The sequence below is a fragment of the Eucyclogobius newberryi genome, unplaced genomic scaffold (genome assembly GCF_026437365.1).
Source record: "Eucyclogobius newberryi isolate DKJ021-1_F unplaced genomic scaffold, fEucNew1.0.hap1 SCAF_19, whole genome shotgun sequence".
Classification (NCBI taxonomy): Eukaryota; Metazoa; Chordata; class Actinopteri; order Gobiiformes; family Gobiidae; genus Eucyclogobius; species Eucyclogobius newberryi.
In genome coordinates, this window is record NW_027315823.1 from 20,521,038 (window position 1) to 20,548,560 (window position 27,523).

At 39.9% G+C, this 27,523-nt stretch overlaps 1 protein-coding gene across 2 annotated transcripts in view; it reads left to right on the forward strand.

Moving 5' to 3' along the window:
- grm7 (glutamate metabotropic receptor 7) overlaps positions 1 to 9,742 on the forward strand; it is a 226,229-nt gene extending 216,487 nt beyond the window's left edge. Inside the window, exons 9-11 of one of the 2 annotated variants that reach the window (XM_072452079.1) lie at positions 3,776 to 4,022; positions 5,003 to 5,025; positions 8,780 to 9,742. In XM_072452079.1, the coding sequence (XP_072308180.1) occupies positions 3,776 to 4,022; positions 5,003 to 5,007 (252 nt within the window). In that variant the 3' untranslated portion in view covers positions 5,008 to 5,025; positions 8,780 to 9,742. The remainder of the gene's footprint in view (positions 1 to 3,775; positions 4,023 to 5,002; positions 5,026 to 8,779) is intronic. The other variant, XM_072452078.1, reaches the window with a different exon arrangement.
- Positions 9,743 to 27,523: the final 17,781 nt, after the last annotated feature.

A 27,523-nucleotide genomic window follows, 5' to 3' on the forward strand; every position in this document is an offset into this window, starting at 1 on the left:
GCGTGATAAAAATATTTGACACTGTGGTTTAGGAAAGACCAGTCGGTGAGTCGGCGAAATAATTGAAAAATAAAAGATTTTGACGTTTTTTCAGCAAAATGCTGATAATTTTTTTCCAGTCGGCTAGTTTCATAGCGGGTCGGTCGGGTTACGGCAAACAGACATATTATTTTGCTCAGCCTTATCAAGATGTGTTTTTACTTTGTTTGTCACATGCTTGTGTATAGCACCTACACAACTCTATACATGAGAACACAACTGTTTGAATATTGTCTGTTTGCGAGTAGAGCTCAATTAAGCTGCATGCAAGTTCAACAAGGTAAAGCTTTAATTCCAACCTTATTCCCCAATCAATGATATTCTCTTGCCTGTCATCTTTTGATCAGTTAATTCATGAACTGTCTCCCCTCCGTTGTCCCTCCATCAAGCTACAAATAGCACCCTTCCTCTGATCCGACATAACCCTTCATTGCATTTGAGTCTACATGCTTGTTCATTACACTTCAATCATTAATTTAGGTCTAGTTAGTTAAATGTTCCTTCTATGTGTTCCTTCTAGTCCTCAATTTTTGCACTGTATTTGTAAAATAATCTTACTGCACATTGAACATTATTATGTGTTACAATCTTTGGTCGTAAATCTTTTAAAAATAGTTTCTACAGAACAAATCATGTTTAAGGTCATTCTGAATATTTAATGTTGATTATGATTATTGCTATATCAAATGTATTGTTAATGTTCAAGGTAAACTGACACAATCACCTTTTAAATTGTATAATGTAATGTATATGGTTTGTACTGGGAATCTTACATTTTGTGGTCCCCAAGAAGACTAGATATTTCATGTTCATATTTATTATTTTTGATGTTTTTGTCTCATTGCTTGGTTTCATCCCTGCGTGTCAAATTCAGAAACACAAAATTTATCCCAAAGGGGCAATCCAAAAGGCACACAGGGCAGTTTCACGTCACATAAAAACAAAGTGACATCAGACACTCCCTTAATGCAGATGCTGCTCAAAACAGAAAGGTTTCTAAATTGAGAAAATGGGTACTTAAAACCGATCTGCCTGCTACATTCTAAATACGTTGAGAATAATTGAATGTATAAAAAGTTTAATCAGGAGTAATAATCAAGTTTATCAGTGTCTTGGTTATTATTGGTGCACTGTGGCATAGTGTCAAAAACTACTAAGACCTGAAAGTGAGGAATATGCTGTGCACTTAATAATCCCATACTGTAAAACCATCCTGGAACAGGTTAGATCATATGTTGTACCTACTGTATACCTTGTGTTCTTGCAAATTACGATATGTAAGCACGAAAGACTATGGCGTCTTGAAACTAATCCCTGATCTTATCAATACTGTGTCTGCAACAACCATATCTGACATGTCATCTCATCAGAAGAGCTGTCTTATCACACCTCACTGACTTGGCAATGGAAGTGATGCAAACAGCTGCTAACAAATCAGACACACCCAGACACAATTTCCATTTGCTTTCTACTTCATTAGTCAGGCTGACATTGGACTCATTCTGGTGGATCTCGCTGCACGCCGCTAGAGAAAGTATTGTCTTGTCAGTGCTGATCACTGACAACAAGCAGATAAACAGCTTGACATTTTGAGAGATATTAAAAACATTCACTTTCTTACAAGCTAGAGCAAATCAATACCTCTCTAAAGCCACGGTGCTCCAATTATATAGTGCTTAGTCGAACTTATGTCAAGGATAATTGGTTCCAAGTTGTTGTGCTGTCTTATATTGACATTGATCTCGATGTCTTTTCATAAATCAATTGACCCATAAAACGTGTTACATGCTTCGATTCCAGAGTTCTGGTTTGGACAATAAACCAGATTGAGCTGAGCAAGTACAACAATGTCTAGCCGTTCTATGTTTGAGGGAATGTAATTATATTCACTGAGATATGGGTTGACTGGTGAAAAATAAAAATCAAATTGGTCTGACTAGTCAGTTGGTGGTCCACCAACTGACTTTATTTCATTACCACTGGGTCGGGTCTTTATAGTAAAAAATATATATATATATATATATATATATATATATATATATACATATATATATATATATATATATATATATATATATATATATATATTACTAAATCACTTTATTAAATTACTTTATTATCATAAATATACAATTTCTGACATTAGCATGTATAGAATAATTAGAGAATTTAAAATGATAAATGAGGATGAAATGATATAGATATGATTTTGTGTCAGCCTTGAAGGATAGTTGCTTTGCTGGTGAGTCATGCATTATCAGGGTTGTCGATGTTTCATTCAGATACAAGAAAATTCTTCCTCTTTGCACATGTATGAGATAAGCTTTTGTTTTAATATTAAGGAGACAAGATTCTTCTTCTTTGCACATGTATGAGATAAGCTTTTGTTTTAATATTAAGGAGACAAGAAGGGATTGACTAAGCACAGCTGGTAATGTAATTTTGTGGTCGGTTGGCAGGAGATGTTTTAGAGATGTTAAATAAATAGAATTCGTAGGCTTGCAGGATTACTAACTGCCTGGTATACCTATTTATTAACATCAACACATTTTGTTTACTCCAATTTTCAAAATGAGCAGAACTTGTTCATTTTAAACCATTTGCAGTGGTCCACGTGTATCACTCACTCACTTAATGCCATCTGAGCATCCTAAATATTCACTGTGATTAGTTTATAGGCCCTTTTCACAAATCTCTTACCCCAGAACAAGTTTTGCCGCCACGGTAAAGCTAACAAACATTAGCATGCTAACAGCGCACTTCCTGCTTCACGGAGAATAAAACACTTTATATTTAGATGCAGAGAAAGCGCTGTAGTCACAATTTCACCCAAATAGATGCTTTTCAATAGAGCTGTACTGGGGCAAAACAGATTTTACTTTATTAAATGCAAAAAAAAAGGAATTGAGTACAAGACCTTTAAAATTAAAACTGCTGGGCAGTTTCAGGTCCTGGAAATTGGCGCTTGCTGTTTATAAATCCTAAGAGTGTTCATAAAAAGCCACATTATCTGCCTCGTATATGCAGTTCTGACTGTAAATGGCATAAATCACAGTGCTAACACGTAGTGGCCATAACACATGAAGACAGTTTGGCAGAGCTGGAGGAAAGCCACTCTGAAAAGGCCATTACAGCCCAGCTCAGGCCTCTTTATGCAATCAGCCTGCCTCATATTAGCCTGCTATTGGGTTCAAAGGGCCACAGCTTCAGATGCAAGCGCAATATACACAGGACATAAAACTTCAATGTGATATCCAGCTGTTTGCCGCTGTTCTAGGAGAGAGGTATACGCTTCACAAACATGGGCCCATAAAAAAAAAAAAATCACGAGATTACAAAAATGAATCAAGACGATGTATGGACAATCTCTTTTTGGCACTGTTCAGCGATGGTCCCATGTAACCGCTGAAAGTTTTTGAACATGTTTGAATTGTTACATCGGAGGCAAAGTGGAAAATAACAATAAAGGATGGAGAACTATTGGTGGCAGAAGCTGGCAGAAATTAGTAATAGATGAAGGATGGCCAAGGAGAGGCAGTTGGAGTTCTGGTCAGTTTTAGTTGTATCGTGGCAGTATCAGAAGTACCAGTAATCATGTTGTAAACTTTGTGTAAGGTGATAAGTATAGTTGTTGTTGTGGTTGTTGTCATTGTTGTTGTTGCTGCATTTTATCGTACATTTTATATCTGTTTGAATTATAGCCAACCATATTTTCCTTCTCCTGTCTGTCATCCAGCTGTTCATCCAGACCACCACACTGACCATCTCCATGAACCTGAGTGCGTCCGTAGCGCTGGGGATGCTCTACATGCCCAAAGTGTACGTCATCATCTTCCACCCAGAGCTGAATGTGCAGAAGAGGAAGCGCTCCTTCAAAGCTGTTGTCACAGTCGCCACCATGTCCACGAGACTGTCCCACAAGACCAGCGACCGACCCAACGGAGAGGCCAAGACCGAGCTCTGTGAGAACGTCGACCCCAACAGTATGTACTCAGGCATTGTACTACACACTGCATTCATATTGTGCTGATAATCTTGACTATGCCAATTGACAGAATTAGAACAATGAAAAAATACAATAGTTAAAGCTGCACTGTGGAACTTTTCTGGTGGGGTCTCTGACACCTATTTGATTTGCCTGCTCCACAGTTTGAAAGGCACTTGTCTTTCTTTCCTTCTATTAACAGCATTTTTCTTGCCAAAAAATAGATAAAAATACTGCTGGTGGTATTACCGTTGGTCAGAATATGTTTTATGCCATACTGTGAACCTTAATAGGAAGCTCTAGCTATTTTTTTATGTTTTTGTTAGGCTCCCAATGATTGGTTTGCAGTTGCACTAGTGGTAAACCGGCCAGTCACATGGCATTTAGAGCCCACAGGCGGGACTGGAACCAATCACAGAGCAGCATTGGGGTTTGGGCGTAAGTCAAAACAACCCAAACCAAAATAAATAGAAGTATGGACTTTTTTGTTTTCAAAAACATGCACATATCCTGGCAGCTTTTAGCAAGACCCTTCCCAGATTGATTCATGTGAAGAACTGAATTTAGAGTGAGACACAGATCAATCTGGCATGAGCCAAGTTAATTATGTGGAACATTCCAGGCAAAGCAATCTCTATGGGGCCTCCAGAGAATTCTACTGGTTGTTTAGGATATTTTCACTGGAAGGCCTTCCTCTAGGTTGTTGATGAAGATCTTATGTTACAAAGTATCACCAACAGTATGTTTTCGATAGAAATTAGATGATAAATATCTATTATAAAACATTTATGATAAATGCTAATTCTACATGAAAAAAATTATCTTAATTGTCCCTTTATAAAATCTATCATTAACAACTGACCATGATGTATTAAACACATCCATCCCTAAACTCTTAAGTTTTAAAAATTAACTTTTGATCCAATTATAATCTCTTACTGGGCAACTTACCAAATCATTTTTTTCTCCCCCTGACAGGCTAATTTCATAATTTATCTGAGGTAAGAACAAATTAATCTTCTACTCGTACTTTACCTTGACCTTGATCCATATACTATTTTATGGAGATGGGGAGAGAGTATGCTCATTGAGGAATTGAGAGATTTATGGGTAAAACGCTTCAGTCTGACAATGTAAGAAAAGAGGGTTTATCCACAGCTCTTTATCGCCATCATTCACTTCACTCATAACTTTTCCACAAGGAGAATGATGGGAGCGAGCGTTGATTTCTATACCCTGTTCTCTTGTATTATTTTGGGAGCATCTATATACAGTAGCTGTGTATTTGACCCTCGAGAATGACTTTGAACATAACATACAAGCTTACAAAAAAGAGAGCCCAGATCATTCATTGTTCCAAGGTAAACGGCAACATTTGCTCCGCACTGGCACAACAGCCAAGGTAAAGCTGTCACGGGAACACTCAGCGCTCCTGTCAAAGAACCGAGGGGCTTGTGCCTGCTTGCCCAGTGCTTGGTGAATTGAGACTCTAAATTGCCCTAGTCCAAGTATGTGCAAGGTAAGGGGTGTCAGCAATGCAACTTTGTCTTAGCTGTAAATTGCTCAAGGCTGCTGGGAAAGGCTCTAGCCACCCGCACATTATTGGGCTAATAAGTTCCAGAGGAGGGATGAAAGGAATTCTAATTTCATTGGAAAGTGGGTCAGGAATTTTGTGTGTTGAGGCAATACAGAATGACAACAAACTCTAACAAACTCTCTCTCAACTTTAACCATGTGCATTTTATGACTTTATTTATTTGACAGGGACAGTACAGTTACACATTAACATGAATTAGGTACTTACACACAAAATACATAGCTATCATTGTAAAAATGTAAATATATTTACAGCAAATTGATGTTGACCAGTTCTGCTCAATTTTGCAACCAAATAAACCTATGCAATTGTGGAAAAAAGGTGCCATGGTTTCTCAAAATCCCAGATAAATTAAAAATAGGGATGAATTTTAATGTAATTGCAATGACACTTTGGATTTTTCAATGTTTTTGGAAAAGTTAAATATTGAAACCAATCCACAATATATATTTAGCACCAGCTCTGCCTGTATGCACCAGAAACCTCAATGTGAGTCATATACAACAAGGGACCGTGAATGCTTTTCTTGAGCTATTCCTCTGGGGACATTGAGAATCCTCCCTCATCAATCAGCCTCGTTTTTATTGCACAGTGGGGGCTATGCTAGTGTGTTTAACGTGGCTGGGACTCTGGACCCATGGCATGTGTTTCTATTCCGAGTGAGTCCATGCTGGAAGCCAACAGCCCGTAGTCGTAGTGTTGGCAGGCAGCGGCTCCGTCATGGCTCCCCGAAGACCTCTAGAGCCATCTGTCGGACTGGGTCAGGCCTGGTCCTCTTCCCTCCTCCTGTCCTTTTTAGTCGGTTATGTTTACTGGTATTTCTCTTCACTATACCATTTATTGTATGTATTGAGGAAAGTGCCATTGAGGGCTCAGAGACAATCTGCAGCACAACCCACAGACAAGGCAATTCATATAAAACAGACTCTCGAACCAGAAACACACTACAAGGCTGGAGATTAGAGACAACAGGGGAATTATTATATTTCCAGGTCTTTCAGGCAATTACATGGCCAGGAAAAATCTGATAAGTTGCATAATTGGACCACCTAATCATTGGATCAGATTTATCATGAGTGTTTAATCAATGGATTATTAGAATAACTGTTATATGTACAATGATCTCTTTCATGTTTGTCTTTGCCACATGAATTAGTCAGATGTAAGATTACTCCAGAAATCCGATAACGATCAGATTTTTAAACATAGCCAGTGTTTGAATAAGCCATAGACACGGGATGACATATGTTCAATGAAATCAAATCAAAGTATATAATGGATCTGGTTTCATTTTCAGTCTCGCTCCCGAAACGCTCTCCTCTCTCCTCATCGTCGCCTTGAACTTCCACTGCACCATCACGTTCAATGGCACGCTGAACACCTCCTTCCACACCTTTCGTGTAACAACAAAGACTCCTATCTCAGGTTGTTACTTTGGATTTGGCCTCTAGTCAAAGGCCAGATTTCCCTGATTCTGTTATAAGGCCCCTGTGTATTTCTCCACAAGTCTATTTCTGATATAACAAAGACGCTGACATCTCTTCAGCTCCTCTCACAAAGAATGCCTACGAGTTGTGCTTCCATATCTACCAAACTCATTTTCTTTGCGGCACCCCTGTGATTACAAAAAAACGTTTAAAAGTAAAGCTTTAAAATTCGAACTTGAGGGAATAAGAAGAATATGTGGAGACAAATTGATTTGAAATCCGTTTCTTTTGTTTGATTTGAGTGGAGGGATTAACACAGTCCCTGAAGTAATTTGTCGTTTTACATATTCTCTATTGATTCCAAGTATGTTGAGAAGACCACACATCTTTACCTGAAGATAAACTTAGTCTCAAGAGATATAAAAGGTTTTTAAAATAGGGGCGATTGTCCACCCAAAAAGTTATATATTGACATAATAATTGCTAATATTTACAATAGAGAGCCTGTTGTTGGTTCAGTGAGGAATATGCAAAGAGCATGATTAATGAGGTGCTTTTGGCTTGGACACATTTGTCATTGGGTGAACTTAAAAAGGGCAAGCAGTTGCCTGCAGCCGGTGTTGGAGGGCAATGCTGCAAAAAGGAGATAGTACAACTAAAGGATGACCGCTGATCTCATCTGGTTTATGCTGAATGGGTTTTCACTTTACCATTGAAAATGTTCCGTGTATCTCAATGGAAAAGAGAAATGTTGGGCTCCTTCACTGCACGTGCTTTATTGTTTGAGCTATGATCTCTCAAAACCAAGATAACCTTACATTTCTCTTTAGAGGAGTAATAGATATTAAAAGCAGTTTTGTATTGAACTCCAAGACCAACAGAGTCTAGTTTTGCCCTTAACTGACATGAACTGACGAAAAGTGTATAAGCACATTATCGGGAGAATTCTGAACTTGTGTTTAGCTGGTATTTTGTTTATACCGTACATGGATTTCAACTTCCTCCTTTTTACCATTCAAAATCTGCAATGAGCATTTTTAAACAGAGAAAACTTATTGTACTCAGGGCCCATGATTTGGTGCTACATCCCAGCCTATGATTACTGATTAGAAATAGCAATTCATTATAAAATAATTCACTGCACAATTTCCCCCCGTAAAATAAGGGTAAACATACTTAAAGCATTTCAGAAGACAAAAACACCTTAGTCACTATAATATAAAAAGGAATATGTAAAACTATTATGAACGTATCTATTTACAAAACAGTTTGTACAAAGCTGTTCTGAATTTTATTGAAAGAAAAAAAACAATTTTCTTCTGCCGCTGCTTTCTTTGTGTAAAAATCCCTAGATGCATTTTATAAGTCAGAAGCGATCCCTCGTCTGAGGAAATGCCATGCGATAAGTGTCCTCTGCTTGTACTTGAGAGTTCATAATTCAAGCCTTCAACAAATCAAACGCTGAGTTCAGACTCTTTGAAGAGGGGTTGGATGAGGTACTTCCTCATAATTGCGGCTCTGCACCAGTAGATGGCGTTGGAGAGGATTGCAATCTACTTTGGATGATTATCCGATACTTCGAATACCCTATTCGAATCAACTCTGAAATATGGAGTCTGTTCAGTTTGCATTCATCACTAACTGTCATTTCACTCCTCCAAGCATCTGGCATTATTTGAAAACCAACCTCCTCCAGGATCAAATCTGACTTGTTATTTTTTTTCTTCATAGGCCCAGCTGCAAAGAAGAAATATGTGAGCTACAACGACATTGTGATCTAAGCATTCCTCATCAGAAAAGGCTGGACAAAGCAAAAGGGAGAAGCCATGTTTGACGAGTGTCCAGTCCAGACAAAACCGGACAAGAAAATGGACCTATCTTTCTTTCCAGGCGTTTCTATTTCTTTGGTTACTTTGTTTTCATGTCACAGCCCACCACCGACCAAAAGAGGTGGGTAGTGGCAGAAGCAGCAACAGCCTGCCAATGCAGAGCATTGTGGGACATCCCAAGCCAAGCAAGCAGGACATTTCTGGGGTTTTAAACTTTTTAGGAAAGAGAGCACAGAAAATATGAATATGTAATCAGAAGTGTCAGAGGATGAGCGGTGTTGGAACTTTGTGGACATTGTCCAAGCCTGTTATTGGTTTAGGGGTTTATGGTTGGTCCTAAGGTTGACAAAAGGGTCACAGGTGATGTCATTGATGATGTCATTGATGACGTCCCTGGAGCCAGCCACATTGCACATTGTGAGCTTTTTACAAGCCTGACTCAAAAAGTACTTTCAAATTGAGAGTTTTCAGACATCTTGTGTGTGTTATGACCTCAGTGTTGATCCACTTCAGTTGTTGTTGGGTTTTTTGTTCCAAATCTGTGACGGCTATACATATTTTGCTTCTTGAAGGCCATTTTGTTATTGAAGCCATATTCTTTGTTTTGAGAGTTGCCATAGGTATTTGCACATGCTGCAACATGGAATTTGATTCTCTACTCAAAAGTTTATGAGACAACGAAATTAGCACAATCTAATCATGGAATTATTGCACTGTTGGATTAGTTTACCAAGTTATCTTACATTCCCACAATTGGGGCAGGCCTGAGAGATCGCAAAAAAGACACAAAATGAAGCAACCATCTGCAACCACCCATGCAAAGGACTGGTGCAAATACAGCTCAAATGTAATATGCTTACTGTATTCCACAGACACCAATAGCAACTTAATCAGTTTTCCTTATATAGTTTATGCACTCTGATCCTGGTTTATGGGTCTGAAATTGTTACACAAATCCCAGATGTGTTTAATGTATTTATCCATGTTTACCATAAACCACGCCCTCTTAATTTTGGAAAACAATTGAAAAACCTTATGACATTAATGCGAGTCCACACATGTTTAACCTAGTTCTTCTAACTATTGTTGCAGATTGATTGTACTTTTATGGGCCTCGTGGCAAATAAATCTAACTGCATAAGCACATCACTGAAATGTCGCTTTTGCTACATATGAGACATTCCCAGAGTGTTTGGGTTACAGAAAACCTCTGACAATGTTGACATGGTTCAAACTTTATCGAGAATTAAGTGGGACCATAGTTCATTGTTCATGCACAATAAATATAAAGTACAGAATCAGATTCTTAGTCATGAATGCAAAGCCAAAAGCGCAGGTGTATTGTGAAAGCCTTTTCCATTTCCAGCTGTTATCGGTGGTCCCATAATGAAAACATTCCCATCTTGCACTGTTTGTCTCCAGCAGAACATCCATGGCTCTTGAGTGTTTTGTCGGTGTATGAAGATGATGATGACCCTAAACCTGTTGAAGCCGACTCTCCCAGAGCTAGGCCTCACTAGACCCCTGCACGTCTGGTGACCTCTGTGGCTGCTGATAAAACTAAAGGTGTTGATGTTGAGGTTGTCAATGCATGCCTGATATGTTTGGTGTTGAATCTGAAAAAAATATTTTAATGATCACAGTTGACTCCACCTGTCTGCTCGACTTGTACTGTTTTTGAGTTTTGCTCCGTTCCTTTTACTTTAATGTTCTCACACTGCGGAATATGGCTTTGATTGGTTTCTTGTTTTTTTCTGGAACCAACAGGGAAGTAAAGAAAAAAGATGAGTATATATTTAAAAAAAGAAAATACTTCTAAAAAAAAGATAGCATGTATGTTTTTTACTGTTTGTACTAGGTATATTCATGTTGCCCTTGCTGCTTATGTGCCAATGTTGTTGGAGAGATTTACATTTGGCCACTCATGCAACTACTGTGGTGTTGTCTAAGAATGTATCAACATGAAATAAAAAAAAGTATTTGGTTATTTTTTTTTTACGTATTCCATCTGAGAATGTGTTTTATCTTCAGTGTTTGTTTAAATGTAAATTTGAATTCTTTGTGTCAGTCAGGACCTACTCTGGGAAGCATCTCTGCCCCTACAATGCAAGAGGAAATGTAGGGATTCTGCTTATTTCTCACGCAGAAATAAGAATTGCTAAAATTAATAATTATTTCTTAAGTGAATTTCTTATGAAACTTAAATTCCAAGTTAAACCACTGGAATATAATTTATCTCAACGTTGAAAAGATGCACAGTATCAGAGCATAGGTAGCAATGTTGCCTCTCAGACAGCAGATTTCAGGATTGATTCCTGAGACACAATCTCACTGCATGATTCTGCAACTCAATTGAATGTTTAAGTGAATGATTTTACAATTGTGTCTCTCTGTGTGTCATCTTTCACTCGTCAGTCACTACTGCAAACCACCAATCCTGCTTATACATGCTCACGACAGAGATTTATAACTGTCACCTTGTTTGCCCTTCTAGACCTAGCCTTCTCTCTTTTGAAAGATCATATACTTACAAACCTACTCTAGCGCGCCGGTGCCAGTTCACTTTGGCCCCTGTAACAGTCTAGAAGTCATTATCTCAGGCATTGAGATAAGTTGCCATTTCCTGAGTAGATTAAGCGTGGAGACAGGGACAGAGGGTCCTATCTGTTTTGCCCTTTGCTGTGCCCTCCCTGTGGCAATCTGCCAACGTTACTGGCTGAGAGGCATCTATAGAAAGAAGGAGATGTTTTTCTTTTTCCTCCTCAATACTATAATTGCTGAAAAGGATGGCTTAGTGAAAACCACTCTCGGAAAGCAGGAATTAATCAGAGCTCCCTCACTTTCACCTTGTTGCTGATATGATGCTTGTCCTCCTCGCGGAATGACCGTTTGGCCAACTTCTTCATGATGCATCGGAAAGTCTGACGGGTAATTAATCATACCTAGGAGACATGTAGCCATTTGTCCAAAGTTGCTAGGTGGACAGAAAGAAACAAGAAGGAGGGAGCGTGTCAGATTGATGCTTGGAGGAATTGCTGGTGATGGTGAGGTGACGAATTCTAGGACTGAAGGAGAATTCAGTCTTTTTTATTAGTGTCTGGGTCAAGATTCCAAATCCAAACCACATCTTAATATGCAAATGTAACCTTGTGACTAATCAACTTTGCCAACAAACATATTAAAATAGTTCTTCATGCACGGCACTAATTTTGTTCCAACTGCTTTAAATACCTCCGGCTCTGTGTTGCAGTGATTACTTACATCTCAATCAAGAGCTGAGGTGATATAAGGTGAGATGATACATCCAGGTTCCTCAATGATAACAACAGTACATTCGAAAAATATGGCTCTTTTTATCTGTGCTAAAATAACATTGTAATAGTGTCATTCATCAGTGAGAGCAGACATGCAGATACATTTCACTTGCATTCCTTTGCATAATCATGTCCTTCCTTGCTTCTTCTTCACATTAACATAACGAGCTGCTCTAGCAGATAACGCCTAATATTGACATTGCATGAGCCATAATGCTGTAACCATGGGAGACTGTCGGGGGTTCAATCTTGAAAAATTTTAAACCAATTTGATGCTGAAATCCTAATCAGACGTGCTGTTTTATGAAGCGATTAAGACAAAAAATGTTTCCGTCTAGTTTTTATAATGGTTATAAAGAAACCAATAGGGTTAGAAAATAAGGTTCACTCTTGTATTTGCCAAGTCAAAGGTGCATTTTCTGTCGTGGTCCACCAACTTTTTATCACTGCAGATATTTTGTTGCTTTCATTGGAACGTTCGACAGCATGGCATGTATTTTATTGCAGTTTTTTTTTTTCATTGCCCATACATTTTTACTTCTCCACAGCAGGTGATGAACACTCCTCCTGAAAAGTTACACTTCTCACTACTAATTACAGCAGTTCCATATGTTTATGAGCCCAAATATGACCGTCAGCAGATCACCTGAATACAATGAATGAATGTTATTCCATGAAAACATTTTCTGATCTTTGGTTGTACAATCTTAGGATTTTTACAATACCAGGATTCATCAGACTCAAAATAATGTGAGTGGTTCCTGGAGCTCCTGGAATTGGATCCATTGGTAATCTACAGTATGTTATGTGCTGGAGAAGAGTGTGCTGTGGTCCGACTCTCGTTATGAATACATTAGTGAAAAATGTATTAAATTCCCACAAACTGTAACTATAGCTAAAGTGTGAAGGTTTTTTTATGGAATGGGTGTGTGCTATCAGGGAAAAATCCATTTGATAATCGGGAATTCAATATATTCATGTATCACCTGACCTATTTTTTTTGCATTCCTGAACATATCATCAGCATCATTATCTCCTACGTTTATTCCATTCCCCTTGGAAACATTCACAGTGTTTTATATTATTAGTAATTATAAATCACCCCCCCAACAATAGGGTGACTGTTGTTCCTGGTAGTGCTTTTATGTGCACTCTCAAAATAATTAATAAATTAAAGCCGCAAGCGGCATCCAACGGCCCTCGCGGGCCGCCGGCCTTCCGACTCTGCTCTCTGCATTTTACTGAGATGGCGCTAACGCAATTGTCTAAGAACTAAGACAGCGACACATTGGACATGTGGACAACCAGTGCAAATGAACACAAATGTCGGTCAAATGTGCAGCTCCAGCGCACAGAGACCGTGACACTTGGAATAAAAATATGGATAACTTTTGATGCTCCGCTTGTGTAGATTATTTTCCCCAAATATGAGCTTGATCGAGCTATTGCCCACAGAGGAGTTCATTAAAGTGTGAAGCATAAATGTGAACATTTCAAGGATTTGGCGTTTTTCCCATTTGTGACAGTATATTTGCAGCTCCACGGCACAGAGACCGTACCACTTAAAATCAAAATATGGATAACTTTTGATGCCCCATTTGTGTAGATGATTTCCCCAAATATGAGTTTGATCGGACAATCGCCCTAGGAGGAGTTTGTTAAAGTGTGAAGCGTAAAAATGTGGTGATTTGAGCGATGTTTCGATTTTCCCATAAGGATAACATGGGATGTTTCTGTCATCGCTACGGTTACGCCGTACAAAATATGACTTTGGCTCTCATACTTGTATGATCAGGATGGCAAATTAGAATTTAGTGCAAAATGTCATGTCATTTGGAAAAACTCTATTGTTTATAGGCCACTCTGAAGGCCAAATAGTCAGAATTCTGGGAAACGTTTGCGGCTCCGTCGCACAGAGACCGTAAAAGTTATCCTTAAAATTTGGATAACTTTAGATGCACCACTTGTCTAGAGGACGTACACCGATTTTGAGGTTGGTGGGCAAAACGCACTAGGAGGACTTCGTTAAAGTGTAAAACATAAAAATGTGGTAATTTGAGAGATTTGGTGGTTTTCCCATAGGGATAACATGGGAGGTTTCTGTCATCGCTACGACTACGCCGTAAAAATTAGGCATTTTTGTGATTGGCTTTTGTGATCGGGACGGCAAAATAGAATTTTGGGTAAAGTTTAGACAATTTTGGTAAAACTAATTTTTGACCTTCAATGTTAATTTAAAGGTCACTCTGTAGGGGGCGCTATCGCGCCCATTTCAATTTTGTCAGCCTAAACTGGTCCAAACTAGAAAGTTTAACAACTGATTCAAATTTGGTCCTAATCGGACTGGTTTTGATCAAATGGGAGCAATTTTTAGATCTGCAATATTCCAAAATAAGTTGTCCAACTTTGCGGCTGCGCCGCACACAGACCGTAAAAGGTATCTCAAAAAATTGGATAACTTTAGATGCCCCACTTGTCCAGAGGACGTACGCCGATTTTGAAGTCGGTGGGCAAAACGCCCTAGGAGGAGTTCGTCAAAGTTTGACGTGAACAAAATGGCTAACACAGCGTGTTTTCATTTTCGAAGGAAGATGGCAGCCATAGGGTAAGTCTGGGGGCGTGGCCACAATGATTTTTTTTTTTTTTCCTCATGAGAGGAATGCGTGTCCCGAATTTCGTAGCTTTACGACAAAGTTGACCTCGGGGCGTCTCCCATAGGCGCAATGTATTTTGACTTTTGTCGGTGGCGCTGTCGCGCCATTTTTTAACGAAAAAAAAAATGGCCCAGAAAAAACTAAATTTTTCGCCGATTCTGAATTTTGGGCAAAGTTTGGTGAGTTTTTGAGCATGTTCAGGGGGTCAAATTAGAGTTCAAAGCGCTGAAGAAGAACAAGAAAAATAATAAAAATAAAAATAAATATAGCTGCAAGCGGCAATGATCGGCCCTCGCCACGCCGCCGCCGCCACGCCGCAAGAGGAGCCCCAATTGTCCTTTTATTACGCCTACTGCTGAATCTGTGACGCTGTCACATCTTCTCCCCTTTGTTTTACCATCAAAAAGCTATTTTATTTTGAATTCTTGGCAAAATGTGCGGCTTTGCCGCACAGACACCGTGACTCTTTGAATGAAAATGTGGATAGGTTAATAGGGCTGACGCCCTGGGAGGAGTTTGTGAAAGTCTAAAGTGTAAACATGAAAGGTTTCGGTCATCGTTACGGCAACGCCATAACAATTATGACATGAGTCATTGACTTTTTTGATGGGGATGCTAAAATTGAGTTGTGTGTCAAATTTCATATAATTTCGCAAAACTAAACATTTAACCTCCATATAAAATCTGTAGGGGGCGCTGTGGCGCCAAATGAATTTATTTCACTTCAAGTAGGTTTAGGGCAAAGAGTTTAACAACTGATTCTAATTTGACGGAATTTCGGACTTTATCTGCGCAAACGGCAGAAATTTTAAATATGGGAGATTTCTGAAATTCTAGCTACAGTTTGCGGCTTCGCCGCTCAGAGACCGTGAGAGGTATCAATGTAATTTGGATAACTTTTGATGTCCCACTCCTCAGTAGCATTTTCACCAAATTTCAGCTTTTTAGGGCCAACGCCCTGGGAGGAGTTCGTAAAAGTACGACGTTTGGAAAAACTCCGAAGTCATGTTTAGCCATTTTTGAAGCAATATGGCCGACATTTGGTTGGGCGGACGGCATTGCCGTTATAATATTTTTTACTTCTCTTGTCACCATCTACCTCTGCGCCAAATTTCATGATTCTACGATCAGATTTTTTTTGGGTCATTTCCCATCTCTCAATGCATTTTTGGTACATTTGGTGGCGCTGACGCGCCAATTTTTTTTATTTTAGAAAAGGGAAATAGCCAGAATGTAGAGAGGCACGATTTTTAGAGGTGTGCAAATTTTTGTGACTTTTCGTCAATGTTCACTGGGTGAAAAATAGGGGGGTTGGTCCCGAGAAGAAGAAAGAAAGAAAGAAAGAAAGAAAGAAAGAATAATATTCCGATGCGAAAACAATGTTTCCCATTTTTCAAATATCATAAACTATACATTTTCGGAAAGCGCTCGCGCTTTCCTACCTCATGGTGTGGGTCCCTGGTCACTGACGGGTACTTTCGATAATTTTGAGTGGGCTCCGCCCACTTTGTGTTTTTGGCCCTCTATACAGTAATAATGTTCAATTTTTGCATTACATGCTTATATGCACGGAACATGCAAGAGATGGGGAACGTATTCGTGAGCTACTTAGCGCAAATGAGTGCTTTATATGGGGATGACGACCGCGAAGCGGTCGTCATCCCAATGTAAAGTGCTCGTTTAGTGCGAACTTTTGCACGGGCTTCGCCCGTTTACAACGGTAATGTTCCATTTTCCTACAACTAATTAGTATGCACGGGGCGTGCATGAGTGGAGGAGTGCGTTAGTGAGTGTTTGGAAGTGGGCGAGCGCTTCGCGCTCGATTTCGTGCGCACTACGTGCGCACTTTCGCAGCCGTGCTTCGCACGGCCTTACGAGATTAATAGGCCTCTCGCCAGCTTGTGGCGCTCGGGCCTAATAAAATGAATAGAAAATCTGCCCATCGCTCTGACAGGTTACAAATTGTCTTATTACCAAAAGCCCTTTAGCGATTGACTGGTTCACTTGTTGCTATGCATTTGTAGCGCAAACAGTAATGGACATGGTCGGGGTTAAAACTGTTATTCTTGACAGTAACCAGAAGCCAGTTTCTCCATTAGCCTTTGCACCTAACCAGAGCAAATGCTTTCTGAATTTAATCAAACTTTTTTGTTCTATTTCACCCTAGCAGAGAGGAACTGCATTTTCCACTGCAGGAAGTGCTTTGTCAGCGCGTTGGCTTATTGCTGGGAGTATCACTGTCCCAATATAACCACTGGCATCTCATCATTCCCTCCCAAAACACTAATTGGTTTGGTGGTGACTAATCCAATTTGACACCGAAGGATAGCTGTGTGAATCCATTCTGAAAAGCTCTTATCAGAGTTTGAGATAGAGGCTTGCAGAGAGAGGCTGAGGAGGCTGAGGAGGACTGTCCCACTCCATAATCATCATTTGAAGTGAGTTTAGACTGTGCATTGCTAAACATTAACATTATACAGCAAGGTGGCACATAGACAAAGTCTCGCCTCACAGCAAGAGGAAAATAAAGTGTACCTTACCTTACCTCAACAACGGTTTGGGTTCAATTCCTAGTCCAAATGGGGCCTGTCTGTAAGGAGTTTGGTCTTTGTGTTATATATATAATAACAACTCTAAAACTGTGTATCTAAATTTGCTTTTTATTTGCAAAACAAACTACGGGTACATGAATACACCCAACCCAAATCCTGTTATAAAAATGTAGTAAATACTTTCTGGACTCACATGGTAAGCCAACAGCCTCCCCTCAATTTGTCCCTTTGGCATTCTTTGGAATGGGCCGTGAATGATGGGGACTTTCACAGACAAACCCGTCGGCTTAGTCACTACGTGTCCTCCTGCTCTACACTGTCAGAGAGAGAGATTGGATTGTATCTCGCACTAAGAAACAGGACTACAGTGAAAATGGATAGAAGCGGGGGGCACTGACTGGAGGGGCTGCTTATGTGGCAGATTGTACCTTTCTCTCCTGCTTCCTTCACCACTGGCTTCTCATGCCCACAATCTCTTACTCTCTCTTGAGCCTTTTCACCATCTCTGCCCGTTACTCTTATTAAAGCATTCTATGTTTTGGGCTATTTACTGTAACACCGGGTAAAGGCACGCATCTATTCCTATACTGGCACTCCAGAATACGTTTCAACAAGCTGCCAAGCCATGACAATTTGAGTGTATGGTCAGCTTTTTGTATAATCTTTTTTGGCATTTTCTTTCAGGGGTCCTGTGATAAAATGTGAATATATGAGTATATTTCTGTGATGTATTTTATCTGCATAATAGTGATATTTTATCTGCATCATTAGTCTAAGAGAAGAACGGGTGTGTGACAAACTGCATTTGTGAAGGGGTCGTAAAGATGGGCCAAAGGATGTTTACCCAAGGCTTGATCTCTAGGAAAAATACCAGCTGTAAAACAAGTGCCTTGATGTGAAGCTGACCAATGAGAAATGTGACCCGCCTATTCCAGAATATCTAATAAAACCAACCAGCATGGGAAAAAACGGGGTGAGACGCAGGAGGATCACGCAGGCTGCGTACCACAGCCTACGTGATCAGTCCCCGCGTTTTCTCCCAAGCTTGCCACACAAATGTCTGATATTTCTGTGTTGTTTCATATTCTAAGTTGAATTGTGTTCTCGATGTGTTACGGAATAGCATTGGTGTATGTCTCCTCCCAAGGACATTTTCTGGTCCTATCAAGCCGGACGACAAGCAGCCCCTTCGCGGAGATTGACGGGTGAATCGGTGAAGTCTGTGCACAGCTAAAGGAAGTCCACTTTTCCCCGTGGCCGCCCATCGCACCTCATTCTCCGCGAGGATAGCGCGTCGTTTCGAAGCAGCAGGAGAACACAGGCGACAAAGAAGGTCAGACAAAAACATTGTGTGTGAAAAAGAGTTAGCCATGAAACGTTTTATGCATTAGTTTGATATTTCTGAAAAATATTGTTAGCTTTCGAGCATTAGTTTAATATTTCTGAAAATATTGGTGGCTTTGGAGCATTAGTTTTGATATTTCTGAAAAATATTGGTGGCTTTGGAGCATTAGTTTTTGATATTTCTGAAAAATATTGGTTAGCTTTCGAGCATTAGTTTAATATTTCTGAAAAATATTGGTTGGCGTTTAAGCAATTAGTTTAATATTTCTGAAAAATATTGGATGGCTTTGTGTAGATACGTTTCTCACATAAAGGAGTTAAATTGCTCACCATGAGTTAAGTTTCTCACCGAAAGAAAGTTATGAAGCCTTATGCCGAGTTGTTACTGACATAAAGATGAGTGAATGTAAGCGCTGTGCACGAGCGAAGTAAGTAAGAAAGTGTGAATGTGTGAATGAGGATTAATAGTGATTAACTAACAAGTGTGAATCACAATTAATCATACAAGGGTCACAAGGCTTTATTCTGAGAGATCTAAAATTTGCAGTCACGGGTGAATCTTAAACACCACGTTTATGTCCGGAGGAATCTAATAAGGAATTTTCTCTAGAAGCTTGACATTGACCGTGACTGTAAAGCAAGTAGCATTTCTCTCAGACGACCGAGACCACATAATGCCAAAATTATCACCCCAAACTGTAAAAAGACAAAGGAAAAGTCATAAGAGGATTTTGGAGGGAGACTTCCAGTGTGCTCAGATGACGTGGCAGAGAGGGGGAGATAAGGGGGGTCAACAACAAGGCAGGAGAAGGGAGAAGAAAGCAGTTCAGAGGACGCTCTGAATGAATTAATAAGTAAAGCTAAACTCAGCTGGTTTAAATTTTAGTATTTGAGAGCTCTGTAGAACAAAATTTAAGGGTTTTGTTTTGATTGACAACAATCAATTATAAAGATTTTATTAAATTTGATAAGAGATGAAGATTAATTCAGATTTTCATAGATGGCGAATTTTTTGGGGAATGTGATCACAGACAGGACACTTCCTGTCCCCGACATAGAATACAAAAGTTGTGTTTTTACGGTATTGTGTTTTTTGAGTGCACAGAACAAACCTACGTTTTGTTTTGTTTTGTTTTGTTTTATTTTTGGACTTGACGAAAATTATCTTTTTGGACTTAATGCATGACTAGATGAAAGTACAGGACGAAAAGACAGAAGTGTTTTTAAATTTAGAATCGAATCAGGCACAGGCCTGGGAGTGATAATATGGGTAAATGAGTGACTACTGATGTTTTTGGACATAGGAGTAGAATGGGCAGTAAGTAAAGTGATAGTAAAAGTTATATCAGTAACTTATTTATTTGTATTATCATGAGGAAACCTCGTATTGCATGTAGACGTAAGTGAGGGAATAAGTTAAAGAGTGATGTGCCGATGTCCTCCTTGGAAAGACATACATGTGTTTATTAACTAACAGGGTGACAACAGGACACCAAGTCATAAAAAATAGTCAGAGATAAGGGGCTATTGACTGGCAAAGAATCTGGAGGACTCAGGATGGAGCAGATGTTGTTATCTTTACGGATCACAGTGACACCAACAGCAACACCTCAGGGGGGTTGACTGATGAGTAATAGGAAAAGTTAACATTAACAGGGAAAGAATTTGACATTCTAAAGGAAATGCCTGAAGGATTGTGGAGATTCAATCAAGAATTGAATAGATTTAAATAAGACAACATCATCTACAATTAGAAGCTATAGAAGTTATGAAAACCAGTGATAACAGGACTTAAACATTATAGGACTCAGGACGGAGGCAAGAGATGGTTAGACAACAAGAAAGAGAGAAAGTAAAAGCAGGTTACAAGTGAAGGTAAGAGTAAGTGAAAAGAGAGAGAAAGAAAAAGCAGGTTTAGAAATTTGGAAATGGGTGTTTCCTCCGTTGCGAGAGGAAGACAGAGAGGAAGACAGAGAGGAACAGAGGGGAAGATAGAGAGGAAGATGTGATGTTACAAAGAAAAGACAAAGAAAGTAGGCAGCAAGGGGAAAACGGGTTGATAAAAGAGACTTGCCTTATGGACAAGGTGAAGGTTTAGAATCATTTTGATTTTAATACACATATAGACTTGCTAGAACAAACTAATACACAATGTTTGTAAAGCATCACATGACCAGGTGTGAGAGATTGAGTTTGAAACTCACCTGAAGCACATATAGAAGATTAGCACATATTACATTAGATGTGTGACCTTATGCAGGCCACACCCACAGAGGAGATGTGAAATTTTATGTTAATACTCTAAGTTGTGAACTGACCCTTATGGCCAGCTCAACGGGGAATTATTGAGATAATTATTAATGTTTGATCTATTTGAAACACACACACACACACATACATACGCGCGCACACGTGGACACCAGACTTTTAGAGTTTGAAACATTTGGAGTTTGAAACAAATGGTGGTAAAACAGATTTACAAGTTACAGATCGCAGAGGCAGTGTCGGATTACAGACACACAGGGTGGGGGCCCAGCGCCGTGGAAGGAGGGGCTCAGCCAGGGATGTGACCAATGAACTGTGAAAGGTCAAGAGGTGACATTGCGGATTTGGAGTGACAGACGCAATTCCATCTCTTCCTTGATTACATCCTGGATTAGTGAACGTTGTAAACTATCTGGATTATTGAATTTTGTTTAAATGTAGAATTGTGTAGAAGTTTGAGAAATGGGCAAAGCCATTTCTCAAAAAGGAGGGATATGGACTAGTAAACAAATATTCCAAATCAATAATTACTAAAAAAAAAAATTGTAAACAAGAAAACTGTTTGAAATACACTGAACTGTCGAAAAGACTTTGTTTATCACCGCAGCAGAGAACGTGTTGGAGATGTGGTGTTTACAGAGACGAGCCAAGTGGACGGAGCCACACCGTGTCGTCCTCACCAGGAGGGACGAGATCATGGGTGCAGCAGACAACACAGCGGCAGATCCAAAACATCGCAGACGCAGGACTTCGTTTGTATGAGTTTTGTCCAGAGTCTACGGTAGAGTACGATACTTTGCTACAATGGATGAGGAGACATATTCTACAGTACGCAAAGTACTATACTCTGCTACGATAAACGAGAGCCAGAGGCTACGGTGCGCAGAGTACCATACTCTGTGAAAAGAATCAACAGTTATCATCACAGCGATGACGGTAATATGGGTGCTGAACACCTGTATTATGCAAACGGGACAATCGGGACAATCGATCAACATACACAGACATGGAGAATAGAGGGAAGAAAATAAGTGATCAACATGAAAGGTTATGAAATGTATAATGTATAATGTACAAGTGACATGACAGTAGCTGAAGAAACACAATGGCATATTACACCACAGCCACAGTTGTTTCACTACCTAAGAGTGCCTTTTTTATCTGCTACAACATAACTACATGCAATGTTAATGAGATTATGAATTGAGATGGGAAATGTACCAGTTCATATGTGTCATAGGTGTGACCGAAGCGAGCAGCGGAAGAAGGTCTCTTAAGAAACCAAGCGAGGACGTATGGTGGTGTGGGGACACAGTGCTGAGAGGGCACTTGTGCCTATGTATCTCTTTTGTGATCAGCATCACCCAGAACCATACCGCAGGGTCAAGGTCGAGAGGTTAGTGGACAATCTGGTCCCAGTAGCACCTGATCCAACGTATTTGATTCTATTGGGGTGTCCAGAGAGGTCCCTGACGAGTCAAACTGACTGACCAGAGAGCAGCGGGTTTAAGGGCTTTCCGCTTGTACTTCTATATTTCCCATCACACCGCACAAATTATAGACAAGATAAATTGTCTGTTTGTCAAATTACAGAGATTGACCAATCTAACTAAAAATTTAGGACAGTAATGCTGTAGACATGTTGTGGGCCGAGAGAAAAGGAGTGTTTTCAATGTTGAGAACTGTGCATAACTTTTTGAGTGTAAAAGTGTCATTTTAACACCTATATGAAAGACATGTTGAAAACTGAAAAGAGTAATGTGTTTGGCATATGAGACAGTAGACTAATGCTTTGATAAACAGGAGGGAAATGTGATAAAATGTGAATATATGATTATATTTCTGTGATGTATTTTATCTGCATAATAGTGATATTTTATCTGCATCATTAGTCTAAGAGAAGAATGGGTGTGTGACAAACTGCATTTGTGAAGGGGTCGTAAAGATGGGCCAAAGGGTGTTTACCCCAGGGGGGTGACAGCCCAGAGGAGTTTGGGTAATGTTTACCCAAGGCTTGATCTCTAGGAAAAATACCAGCTGTAAAACAAGTGCCTTGATGTGAAGCTGACCAATGAGAAATGTGACCCGCCTATTCCAGAATATCTAATAAAACCAACCAGCATGGGGAAAAAACGGGGTGAGACGCAGGAGGATCACGCAGGCTGCGTACAACAGCTTGCGTGATCAGTCCCCGCGTTTTCTCCCAAGCTTGCCATACAAATGTCTGATATTTCTGTGTCGTTTCATATTCTAAGTTGAATTGTGTTCTCCATGTGTTACGGAATAGCATCGGTGTTTGTCTAATTCCATGACAGGTCCTCATACTGTACATAAAAGCCACTCATCAACATCTAACCCTCGATTCCAGGGGTCCGCAGCCACCAGGCCAAGGCCCAAAGCCGGGACACAGACAAGCTATCACCAGGCACCGGTTTTACCACTGTTTTACATTGAAAATATGAATAATTTTCCACTGTTGTTATAGCAGCCACCTCCTTTCACTGGTCCCTGAAAAAATGAAATGTCTATTGAACTGGTCATTACGAGAAAAAAAGATTCAGGGCCACTGCTCTACCATATTGTTACTCTACTTTTTCTATACATCCATAAACCTCCACATATGAAGCTGGTTGAAGATAGTTTAGTTTATTTCTCCCTAGTGGCTATCTGAAAAGAATAGCACCTCAATATTTGAGACAGCGCTTTGAATTTTCATTTCAAATATGTTTTTTTTCTGCTTACTAATAATCTGACTTTGGCCATTTTTAACCAAATGCAAGTAATTATTGAGATTTTTTTTAAAGCAAGACCAATCAACAGATTCATTTAGGCAGTATATAGCAATAACACATGCAAGTGGCGCATTGACGGGGCCAGCAGTTCTTTTCTTTTACCCACACAAAAAGAATGTCACATCAATATGACTTAAAACGTTGAAACTTTCTCAAAACACCAGTGTAACAGCAAAAATCCAGCTAAACTCTGTAATATTATGCCCCTAAGCTACTGCAGTCTGGCGTTCTTAGCTGATGCTTTGTGTTTCTTTGACTGTCCTGAGCGAGATTATCTGTCTTCGCTGACAAAGAGAAGACGCCCGGTAATGACAAATATTTCAATATCTGAACGTGTCATTTGGAGATAAGCCCAAAGCTGATGGCAAGGCAATTAACAGGAGTGAATGGAAAAGAATGGTGTATCTTGGCGAGGCATCGGGCAACACCATCACAGCAGGAGCAACTCAAAGGACGCCTCGGACAGTAACAGTACCAGTGTAAGAAAGTCATTGCCCCCACCAGCACCACCATCCTCTGCGTCTTTACACTTGATGAGGTGCTTGCTGCTATCAGCCCTGGAGATAGCAGGTGTCAATAGAAACCAATTTAAGGCACACACAGAAACGCAAGTTATTAACCCTGCTGCCAAAGAATAGTGTGTGTCCTCACTTTTGCTTCCAATTGCAAAGGGAGGGGTGGAACTGGGAGGATGAGTGGTAGAAAGCTTTCAACAGACAGCTGACACAAACTCTGAGAAGTTTATGTGTTTAGCTATGCAAAATGTTGTTTCTTTGTACTATTTCAAAGCTGAGGGAGTTAACCTCCTGTTTGTCGCTCTGTAATGTTCCACAGTACCGCATTTATTCAGTTACAGATGTTTTAATTGCTTAAAACATCCCTTGGCTTATGAGACAGAGAAATAATCATTCACAATCGGTAAATGGAAAAAAGGACTTTTGTAACCAATTTGGAACTGGACAAATTTGATAGAAGACTGTAGAGTTGGTATAATTATGCTAGATTCAGCCAGAGAGTTAAAAGTGTAAAACAGATTAAAGCCGTACAAACCAAGGCCCACCAAAACAACCTACATCTAAAATCCTTTTTCCAACCTCTAAAGAATTTAACCCGGAAGGTTTCCTCATACTTCCAAACAGCAAGACTGGTGCAATGTCGGCACAGGAGGATATCTATCAAAAAGGATTCAAGAAAAGCCCAAAACAAAAACCGTATGCTGCCTGCATGTATTTGGACCAATAAAATGCTATTGGAGCTAAAGCTGACTCAAAACATTAAATTCAACTTCTATCTCCCATTCTTATTGTGTTTCCAGGTTTCCCCTTGGGCTTTTAATATCATGCTTTAAATCGTTGTCTGGCCATCAAAATATGTGGAGTGTACAGTGCAGTTTTGGCTCATCAGAGGTTAATTGCAATAAAGACAAAGAAAATTTGTATTTCTCCAAGCAAGATTGTTTTGATCTAAATCCTTGTGATGGTTAAAATGGCTTGGGAGCATGTATAAAGTTGATCACAAAATCTAGTTATGATTACTTCTTTATAGTTGTTGCACTGTTATTCCTTTTTAAATTGAGCATGTGTGGTTAGTTGTGAATTTAAATGAAATGCAATGAGAATGAGGCGGTATTAACGCCCCAAACTAGTTTGTCTGATGTATGTATGATTGCCTACTATGAGTTCATAATCAAGACATTTTTGTTCACACAGTCCTTTCTGTCATGTTTATTGCTTACAACCACTCAAAGCAGAAAAAAAAATCACATTTAGCAAGTCAATTCTATCTCCCAGGTCCCCATTATTTTTGTCCTCACATAGAAATAGACAGGTTTTCCCACTGTCCCATAACAAGTAAACTACACACAGATTCCCTTTTAAAGCTTTACAACAAAACCACAGCATCAGCCCCATTCCACCCGAAACAGTCTATTTTTCATTGTTATTAACATGAATATTGACAGATTCTCTCTACGAGGTGCATCCAGCTCGCCGGCGGCCACACACCCCTCATCTATTTCGCTCTCATTCTAGCGCACACATCATCTGTTTGGGGCTCGCGGGCGATACATCACTGTGGCGGGCTAGAGAAAAGCTCTTTAAGTTGCATAAACACACTGTCGCTGGGGCACCCACTGGCGGCCCATGATGGATGGGGACCACACGGGAATCAGGGAGCCACTTTGATACCCAGTAGGTGATGACGGAGCCTCAGTCATACAGTCATGCTTTAAGTAGAAAGGTACGACTATGGCAGTGCAGAATGCTATGGATGTTTAAATAATATAAGCAGAGGGACTTTCCTTTTCTCACGAGTCATCAAGAGTGTTCGAAAGTTTGAAGGGAAATAACAAATCTGTTAGAGGAATGTGGAGGAGTAATCATCTAAATCAGGGGTTGTAAAACTGCTCACACCAAGTCCCAGTAAACGAAATGATTGGCCTTATCAGCACAGGGTGTCTAAACCGGGTGTATAACTAGTAAGTAAGTAAGTACATTTTATTTGTATAGCACCTTTCACAGACAAAAGTCACAAAGTGCTTCACAAAACACAGAATAAAATGATAAAAACACAAAAAAATTACAGTGAGCAATACATATACAACAATATACAGTAAAATCAGTCCGTAAAACAAATGCAATTAAAAGGCTTGACTAAATAAGAAGGTTTTAAGCTGACCCTTAAAAGCAGTAACTGAGTCCAGTGACCGCAGGGAGAGCGTAAGATCGTTCCAGAGTCTGGGGGCAACTGCCTGGAAGGATCTGTCTCCTCTGGTCTGAAAACGGGTGCGAGGCACCAATAACAGTTTCTGGTCCAAGGACCTTAGTGAGCGAGAGGGAGTGTACGGTTTTATCAGATCGATAATGTACAATGGGACCTGACCATTTAAAGCTCTAAATGTCAGAACAAGGATTTAAAACTGTATCCGGTAGGAGACCGGCAGCCAGTGAAGGGCTTTAAGAATGGGTGAAATGTGGGCCCTTCTATTTGTGCGAGTCAAGAGCCTCGCTGCAGAGTTCTGGACCAGCTGCAGAAGAGAGAGTTCCTTCTTGTTAAGACAGGAAAACAAACTGTTACAATAGTCTAAACGTGAAGACACAAATGCATGAATTATAAGTTCCAGATCATTTTGAGACACCTGGCTTAGAGATTTTCCTTAACTGAAAGAAACAGTTCCTCGTCAACAGCTTGGAGTGGTGCTCTAAAGACATGTCTTTGTCAAAGACAACACCCAAGTTTCTAAGACTTGGTTTTACAGTCTGGCCTAAATCACCCAAGTACTGGTTTATCCCTGGAATGACATCATCAGGGGCAATAATCAGAGTTTCTGTTTTGTCAGCATTTAGCTGCAAGGAGTTTTTGCTCAGCCATTGTTTGATTTGCACTAAACAACTGACCAAGGAGTTCAGCTTCTGGATCTCAGAAGGTTTAAAAGAGCAATAGAGCTGAATATCGTCAGCAAACAGGTGGTAGGACACATCACTAAACTCTTTAATGATCATTCCCAGGGGGATTATATAAAGCAGAAATAGGACGGGACCCAAAAAGGAGCCCTGAGGAACTCCACACAACAGATCAGCTGAGTCGGACATTATTTGGTTTACAGCAACACTAAAGCTCCGACCGGATAAATATGAGGAAAACCAATGAAGAACTGACCCCGATAGTCCAATCAGGTCCCTCAGTCTGTTCAACAGGATATGATGGTCGACAGTGTCAAAGGCTGC